The 9,389-nt window shown below is 50.1% G+C and overlaps 1 protein-coding gene across 1 annotated transcript; it reads right to left on the reverse strand.

The window, feature by feature from the left end:
- Window positions 1-8,614: 8,614 nt before the first annotated feature.
- Window positions 8,615-9,383, reverse strand: LOC123041224 (uncharacterized). Its single transcript, XM_044463891.1, has 2 exons — window positions 9,211-9,383; window positions 8,615-8,974 (listed from the first exon to the last, which is right to left on the reverse strand). The coding sequence occupies exons 1-2, from the start codon at window positions 9,298-9,300 to the stop codon at window positions 8,675-8,677; spliced, it is 390 nt and encodes a 129-aa protein (XP_044319826.1). The 5' UTR covers window positions 9,301-9,383; the 3' UTR covers window positions 8,615-8,674.
- Window positions 9,384-9,389: the final 6 nt, after the last annotated feature.

Below are 9,389 nucleotides of genomic sequence, written 5' to 3' on the forward strand. Positions count from 1 at the left end.
GCTCCTGCCGGTTGTCATACTCATCGACATGCAAGTCGTGATTCCTATTACAAGAACATGATCAATCTCATACATCACATATATCATTCATCACATCCTTTTTTTTGGCCATATCACATCACATAGCATACCCTGCAAAAACAAGTTAGACGTCCCCTAATTGTTGTTTGCATGTTTTACGTGGCTGCTATGGGTTTCTAGCAAGAACGTTTCTTACCTACGCATGAACCACAACGTGATATGCCAATTGCTATTTACCCTTCATAAGGACCCTTTTCATCGAATCCGATCCGACTAAAGTGGGAGAGACAGACACCCGCCAGCCACCTTATGCAACTAGTGCATGTTTGTCGGTGGAACCGGTCTCACGTAAGCGTACGTGTAAGGTTGGTCCGGGCCGCTTCATCCCACGATGCCGCCGAATCAAGATAAGACTAGTAACGGCAAGCATATTGAACAATATCGACGCCCACAACTACTTTGTGTTCTACTCGTGCAAAGAATCTACGCAATAGACCTAGCTCATGATGCCACTGTTGGGGAACGTAGCAGAAATTCAAAAAATTTCCTACGTAACACCAAGATCTATCTATGGAGAGACCAGCAACGAGTAGAAAGAGAGTGCATCTACATACCCTTGTAGATCGCTAAGCGGAAGCGTTCAAGTGAACGGGGTTGATGGAGTCGTACTCGTCGTGATTCAGATCACCGATGATCAAGTGCCGAACGGACAGCACCTCCGCGTTCAACACACGTATAGCTCGGTGACGTCTCCCACGCCTTGATCCAGCAAGGGGAGAGGGAGAGGTTGAGGAAGACTCCATCCAGCAGCAGCACAACGGTGTGGTGGTGATGGAGGAGCGTGGCAATCCTGCAGGGCTTCGCCAAGCACCTACGGGAGAGGAGGAGGTGTCACGGGAGGGAGGGAGGCGCCAAAGGCTCAGGTATGGATGCCCTCCCTCCCCTCCACTATATATAGGGGCAAGGGAGAGGGGGGAGGCGCAGCCTTGCCCCTTCCTCCAAGGAAGGGGTGCGGCTAAGAGGGGGGGAGGAGTCCATCCTCCCCAAGGCACCTCGGAGGTGCCTTCCCCCTTTAGGACTCTCCCCTTTTTCCTATATCTTGGCGCATGGGCCTCTAGGGGATGGTGCCCTTGGTCCATGTAGGCCAAGGCGCACCCCCTACAGCCCATGTGGCCCCCCGGGGCAGGTGGCCCCACCCGGTGGGCCCCCGGGACCCTTCCGGTGGTCCCGGTACAATACCGATGACCCCGAAACTTGTCCCGATGGCCGAAACAGGACTTCCTATATATAAATCTTTACCTCCGGACCATTCCGGAACTCCTCGTGACGTCCGGGATCTCATCCGGGACTCCGAACAACATTCGGTAACCACATACAAACTTCCTTTATAACCCTAGCGTCATCGAACCTTAAGTGTGTAGACCCTACGGGTTCGGGAGACATGTAGTCATACCGAGATGTTCTCCGGTCAATAACCAACAGCGGGATCTGGATACCCATGTTGGCTCCCACATGTTCCACGATGATCTCATCGGATGAACCACGATGTCAAGGACTCAATCAATCCCGTATACAATTCCCTTTGTCTAGCGGTATGGTACTTGCCCGAGATTCGATCATCGGTATACCGATACCTTGTTCAATCTCGTTACCGGCAAGTCTCTTTACTCGTTCCGAAACACATCATCCCGTGATCAACCCCTTGGTCACATTGTGCACATTATGATGATGTCCTACCGAGTGGGCCCAGAGATACCTCTCCGTTTACACGGAGTGACAAAATCCCAATCTCGATTCGTGCCAACCCAACAGACACTTTCAGAGATACCCGTAGTGTACCTTTATAGCCACCCAGTTACGTTGTGACGTTTGGCACACCCAAAGCACTCCTACGGTATCCGGGAGTTGCACAATCTCATGGTCTAAGGAAATGATACTTGACATTAGAAAAGCTTTAGCATACGAACTACATGATCTTGTGCTAGTCTTAGGATTGGGTCTTGTCCATCACATCATTCTCCTAATGATGTGATCCCGTTATCAACGACATCCAATGTCCATAGCCAGGAAACCATGACTATCTGTTGATCACAACGAGCTAGTCAACTAGAGGCTCACTAGGGACATATTGTGGTCTATGTATTCACACGTGTATTACGATTTCCGGATAATACAGTTATAGCATGAATAAAAGACTATTATCATGAACAAAGAAATATAATAATAACACTTTTATTATTGCCTCTAGGGCATATTTCCAACAGAAACCGTCGGGGGTAGGCCCTCCGGCCACACACGCGGAGCAAAATGAGCTCATGTGCGATCGGGCGAGGCATCGAAGCCCAATCGTTTCTGTTCGTATGTACATCCCACATAGTGAATCCCAGAAAAAACATTTCAGTTCGTATGTATATCACACACAGTTTTTTGTATGGAAATATTTTTGCAAGGTGGCCTAACGCAAACAGTTCTCTGCCGGAAGCCGCATGTGATTGTTAGTTGATCCAACATGCCTACTTTCTAGAAACGGGGTGGGTCATTTGAGTTCATCGCCCACGGTGTTGTCAGAGTAACCGTCTGCAACAGAAAACCCCAATAAGCATGGTAATTAGCATGTTATTGATAATCCATGTAGTAATCAAATTGACATTTCTTATAAAACACACCAGATATTTTATATCTGTATAATGGCACCAAGATTTCATAACCGAATTACATTAGATAGCTTCAGCACTCAGTTACACCAAAGAGGGATATAGCTAGCTATGCCATTATACAACAACACCAAGTTTCACGTGCAACATTGTGACACCCCCAATTTAATCATACACGCAAATGTGCACGATAAGATCAGGGACTCACGGAAGATACCACAACACAACTCTAAACACAAATAAGTCATACAAGCATCATATTACAAGCCAGGGGCCTCGAGGGCTCGAATACAAGTGCTCGAACATACACGAGTCAGCAGAAGCAACAATATCTGTGTACAGACATAAGTTAAACAAGTTGCCATAAGATGTCTAGCACAAACTGGGATACAGATCGAAGAGGCGCGGGCCTCCTGCCTGGGATCCTCCAACTACTCATGGTCGTTGGCAGCCCGAACGTAGTAGTAGGCACCCTTGGTGTAGTAGGAGTCGTCGATGGTGGCGTCTGGCTCCGGGGTTCCAGCATCTGGTTGCGACATCCGAGAAGAATGGAAAAGGGTAAAAGAGGGAGCAAAGCAACCGTGAGTACTTATCCAAAGTACTCGCAAAGCAAGGACCTACACTACATATGCATCGGTATCAATGACGAAATGGCTAGTATCTGTGGACTGAACTGCAGAATGCCAGAATAAGAGGGGGCAGCTAGTCCTATCAAAGACTATGCTTCTGACAGCCTCCATCTTGAAGCATGTACAAGAGAGTAGCTGGTAAGTTCAGCAAATAACAACGTATAGCATAATCCTACCCGGCGATCCTCTCTTCGTCGCCCTGTGAGAGAGCGATCACCGGGTTGTATCTGGCACTTGAAAGGTTGTGTTTTATTAAGTATCCGGTTCTAGTTGTCATGAGGTCAGAATACAACTCTGGGTCGTCCTGTTACCGTGGACACGGCTATTCGAATAGATCAATCTTCCCTGCAGGGGTGCACATTACTCGACACGCTCGATCACTCTGGTCGGACACACTTTTCTAGGTCATGTACGGCCTCCGAAGATCAACACATCACATCCCTACCTAGGCCCAATAGAGAGGTCAGCACGCCGGTCTAAATTCTAAGCCCGCAAGGGGCTTGGGCCCATCACCCTTTGCACTCCTACATGTTGCGTGGGCGGCCGGAAGCAGACCTAGCCCCCCTAATACAAGAGCAGGCGTTCCCATCTAATCCGGCGCACGCCACTCTGTCTCTGACATCTAGAAGGCTTCGGCTGCTACTACGATGTCGGTTGCCCATATCTTGTCCCACATGGCGGTTAGTGCGTATAAGGCCAATGACCAACTCAGATCAAATACCCAATCTCGTTAATCGTGTTATTATAAAATAACCACGGACACCGTCCAGGGACCAGGCCCACTTGTCTCCTAAGTGGTCACAACCTGCCATGTCACTCCGCCATAAAGATCCACACAGAGGGCTGTCGAGAAAAATGTCCTTTCAGCCCACAGTTCGTGGATCACTCGCGGGTACTCTACGAGCCGACCCGACTTTAGCACATAATGTATCATGTATAGTATGTATATAGTTTATACCCATGATCACCTCCCGAAATGATCACGACCCAATAGTATAGCATAGGAGACGGACAAGAATGTAGGGCCACTAATGGAATACTAGCATCCTATAGTAAGCATTTAGGATAGCAGGTAAGGTATCATCAATTGTAGCAACAATGACAGGCTATGCAACAGAATAGGAGCTATCAAATCAACCACAGTAGCAAACCTAATACAAGAATAAGAGAGAAGAGAGTGGGCGATATCTGGTTGATCAAGGGGGGTTTGCTTGCCTGGAAGCTCGGCAGAGAAGGACGGGTCGTCAACACCGTAGTCGATCGGGCAGCAACAGTGGCGTCAGTCTCGAAGTCTACCGGAGAGAAGAGGGGGAAGAAACAATGAATACAATGCAAATATATGCATGACAAAACAAATAGCGGTGCTAGGTATGCCCTAACGCGGTAGTAGGCGATACTAGCGATGGGGGGAAACATCCGGGAAAGTATTCCCGATGTTCAGCATTATCAGATAGACGGACCGGAGGGGAATGGTTGCATGTTCACTATTCCAGGGACGTGTTGCAGATGATCGGACTGCGTACTCGGATTCGTCACGTTTTTCTGAGCAACTTTCATGTACAAACTGTTTTCATCCGAGTTAAGGATTATTTTATATAAATTTTCAAAGTTTTAACTCATTTTCTAAAATTCTTGGAATTAATATTTATTCAAAAATACCAGAGAGAAACACTGGGTGCACCCGATGCAGTGCACCAGTGAGGCTGACCAGTGGGTCTAGTCAATTGTTGACCCAGTAGTTGACTGGTCCACGGTTGACCAGTCAACTGGTCCTGTGGGACCTGCATGGCAGTGAGATTAAGCTAATTAATTAAGAGTTAATGAATTAATTAATTCACTAATTATTTTACTAATTATTAATTTTATTTATAATATTTTTTGTTCTGTTAAGGGGGCGGGCCCCACTGGTCATACCCAGGGGTGTTCTAAGAGGGGATTAATGGGTGGCTAACTGAACGTTGGGCCTGCTATGCACGCACGAGCGCAACCAGGGGTGTTGGCGGCCAAATCGCCAGCGCCAGCAACGGCGGTCGAAGCGGGAGGTTGCGGTTCTGCGGGGCTGCGCGGGGAAGGATGGTTGGGCGCGGGCAGTGCGCACGCGAGAGGTGGAGGGGACGGGGCGGCACGCAGGCGGGCAAGGCAACCGGCGGCAACGACAAAAACAGCAGTAGTACAGGCGGCCGAGCGGCGCCGGTAGCGAGCGGCAAGCGATGCGTGGGCGCAGGGGGCAGTGGTCACGTGCGCCAGCGGCGGCAGCAGGCAGGCGAGTAGTAGAGCCGCACCGTAGTAGCAGCAGGAGGTAGCAGCGCGGGAGGGGGAGGCACCTTCAGCAGAAGCAGTAGCACGCGGACAGTAGCAGGAAGCAGGCGGGGCACGGGGGTGGTGCAAGGGCAAGCCAAGGTGGCCTGATAGAAGATAGAATAGGGGTTGCAATGCATAACATACTCGTATTCATCCACGGTGGGGTAATATATAATATAGTACATGAGAGAGAGGGAGAGAGATACACACGCACATAAACAGACTAACAATTGATCCTAGATCGATGGGAAGATAGAGTGCGGCTAACAGCCTTGCATGCGCCATCCAAGGGCGATGGGTGCGTGGAGCGTACGACCAACTCTGGCCGGTAACACCAAGTCCAACAGTAGACCAAAGCATAGTCTAACAGCCCCCCGCAGTGTCAATGTGGGCTTGCCGGACCTTGAGACTGGATCGAAATTAGCAAAGAGCGTGGTTGGCAACCCTTTGGTGAAAATGTCAGCATACTGCGAAGAAGTGGGAACATGCAGAACCCGAACCTCGCCAAGCGAAACCTTGTCACACACAAAGTGAATGTCAATCTCGATATGCTTCGTAAGACGGTGCTGCACAGGGTTAGCAGACATGTAGACAGCAGACACATTGTCACAGTAGACAACAGTGGATCTGGACACTGGCTGGTGAAGCTCCTGCAGAAGTTGCCGCAGCCATGTAGTTTCGGCAACAGCATGAGCGACGGCGCGATACTCAGCCTCCAGACTGGACCTGGAAACAGTTAGCTGTCACTTGGATGACCATGAAACCAAATTATCCCCAAAATAAATGCAGTAACCAGACGTGGAACAATGATTGTCGGGACAGCCAGCCCAGTCGGCATCGGAGTACGCAACAAGAGAGGTGGAGGTAGAAGGTGTGATGTGCATACCTAAATCTAAAGTGCCCTTAACGTACCGAACTATGTGTTTGACAAGGTTAAGGTGTGAGGTGTGAGGCGCATGCATGAACAAACACGCCTGCTAAACGGAGTAAGATAGATCGGGGCGAGTGATAGTGAGATACTGCAAAGCACCAGTGAGACTGCGGTAGGTGGTAGCATCAGCAGCGTCAAGAAGGTCACCGGTGTTAACGGAAAGCTTGGCTCCGGAATCGATGGGGGTACGAATAATATGACACTCGGACATGCCGACACGCTGGATAATTTCGAGCGCGTATTGCCGTTGCGAAAGAAAAAGGGAGGAGGAAGAGCGGGTAACAGAGACTCCGAGAAAGTGCGAGAGAGATCCCAGATCAGTCATGGCAAACTCCTGTCGAAGACGAGAAATGACATATTGAAGGAAACTGGAGGATGATGCAGTTAGTATGATATCATCGACATATAAGAGATAGGCAGCGTGACTCGAGGAACGGTAGATAAACAAGGAGGTGTCCCACCTAGAGGCGGTGAATCCTATAGTCACTAGGAATTCGGCGAAGCGAGTGAACCAGGCGCGCGGGACCTGCTTAAGACCGTAGAGAGATTTACGAAGGAGACACATGTGCGAAGGCGTAGTAGGATCCTCGAACCCGAGAAGCTGCTGACAGTAGACAGTCTCGGCTAAGTGACCGTGGAGGAAGGCCTTCTTGACATCGAGCTGGTGAATGGGCCAAGAGGTTGAGATGGCGAGAGTGAGAACGACACGGATGGTGCTAGGCTTAACGACTGGTGAGAAGGTCTCATCGTAGTCGATCCCCTCGGTCTGATAAAAACTACGGACAACCCAACGTGCTTTGTAGCGCGCAAGGGTTCCACCGGAATGATACTTGACACAAAAACCCACTTCTCGCTGACGACATGAGAGCTAGCAGGACGGGGAACACGTGTCCAAGTGTCATTCTGAAGGAGTGCCTGATACTCATCAGTCATGGCAGCAGCCCAGTTAGGGTCGACAAGGGCGGCACAGTAACTGCGAGGTAGGGGGAAATGTTAGGAACGTCGACAAGAAAGTTAAATTTGCGAGAGGGAAGGGTAAACTCGGATTTAGCACACGTACGCATGGGATGTGGGTTAGCAGGGGTTGAACAGCGATTGCATGGGGCGGTAGGGATCGTGGAGGCGTGCTACATTGGGAAGGACTAGCGCTAGCCGGCGCGGGAGCTGACGAGGCGGCCGGTCCTACAGGACTCGCCGAGGCAGGGCTGGGTGCGGAAGACATTGGGTTGGGTTCGCTAGATGAACTAGGCTGGGAGCAAGGGCTGGGCGTAGTGGCTGGTGTGGCAACGTCCGTAGAGGAGATGGGGGAGGATGGGATGGGCGCTCGAGCAGACAAAGCGGGATGGTCTGTTTGTGCTACCGGGCCAAGAAGAAATGGTGGGAGGGGACTAGCTGGGAAACTTGGGCCGGTTGGTAGATTAGAAAAAAGATCAGCAACAGAGGGTTTCGCAGGAGGGTGAATAGAGAACGGGAAAACGGTCTTGTCGAAAACAACGTGCCTAGAGATATGAACCCGGTGTGTAGAGAGATCAAGGCAGCGGTAGCCTTTGTGATCTGTAGGATATTCAAGAAAGAGACGCGCCGTCGACCACGGTGCCAACTTGTGGGCAGCAGTGGCGGACATGTTGGGAAAACAAAGACATCCGAAAACCCTAAGGTGATCATACGTATGAGGTTGAGAGAAAAGAGCCTCGTGAGGACTAGATCGGAGAAGGGTTTTGGTTGGCCGAAGATTGAGAAGATGGGTGGCAGTAGAGAGGGTGTCGGACCATTACTTAGGCGACATGTTGCCTTGAATTAGAAGGGTCCGTACAACATCGTTAGTGGAGCGAATAGCACGCTCAGCAGTGATGTTTTGTGAAGACGTGTAAGGACACGAGAACGCATGGTATTACCAAAAGGAAGGAAGAAGTCATGATTACTAGCATTATCAAACTCTCGGCCATTGTTGCATTGGAACGTGGCAATAGTGCGATGAAAATGGGTGCGAACAAGGGCATGAAACGAACGAAAAATAGCATGCACGTCGGACTTAAGGACAAGAGGAAACGTCCACCGGTATTTAATGTAATCGTCGACGATGATAAGGTTATTTCCAGAAACACAGGAGATGGGAGCTGTCCAGAGATCACAATGCATTATTTCGAAAGCAGCACTAGTAGAGCTACGTGATGGATAAAAAGGCAAACGAACATGCTTGCCCAACTGGCAGGCATGACAAAGTGGTCCACAAGCAGAGTTTTATTACATGAAGAAAACCCTTTATTGGAAAAAGTATGGGCGCCGGGGTGGCCGAGTCGGCGATGCCACAGATCCATGAGCCAGGAGACGGTGGCGGTGAAGGAAACGACAGCGTCACTCGAAGCGTTGTTGGCGAAGATGGGGTAGAGCTCGCTGCTACTGTTGCATCGGTGCAGCGCCACCTTGGTGATGGAATCCTTCACAGTCAGACCAAAACAATCAAACTCGATGGCAAGATTATTGTCAGTAGTATGGCGACGAATGGATAGAAGGTTTTTGACGATATTAGGAGTGACCAAAACATTCTGAAGATAGAGAGGACGGGAAGGATTAGCAAGTGCGGCTGATCCTATGTGCGTGATGTGCATGGGTTGTCCATTACCAACGTATACAGGGGGATAATTGGTGATCGGGGTAACCGACGAGAGCATACCTGGGTCTGAGGTAATGTGAGAAGAAGCCTTGAATCCGCGATCCACCCGTTGGTGGAGTTCTGCAGCGTCAGGTTGTGGAGAGCCCCCATGAGCGCCACCTAATCCACTCCATCCGAGGCCGGCGTGGTGTGGTGCTGCTGTGACGGCGGAGGTGCAGCCAGAAGGGCCGGGTATGGTA

Source organism: Triticum aestivum, chromosome 2B (assembly GCF_018294505.1).
Source record: "Triticum aestivum cultivar Chinese Spring chromosome 2B, IWGSC CS RefSeq v2.1, whole genome shotgun sequence".
Taxonomy (NCBI): Eukaryota; Viridiplantae; Streptophyta; class Magnoliopsida; order Poales; family Poaceae; genus Triticum; species Triticum aestivum.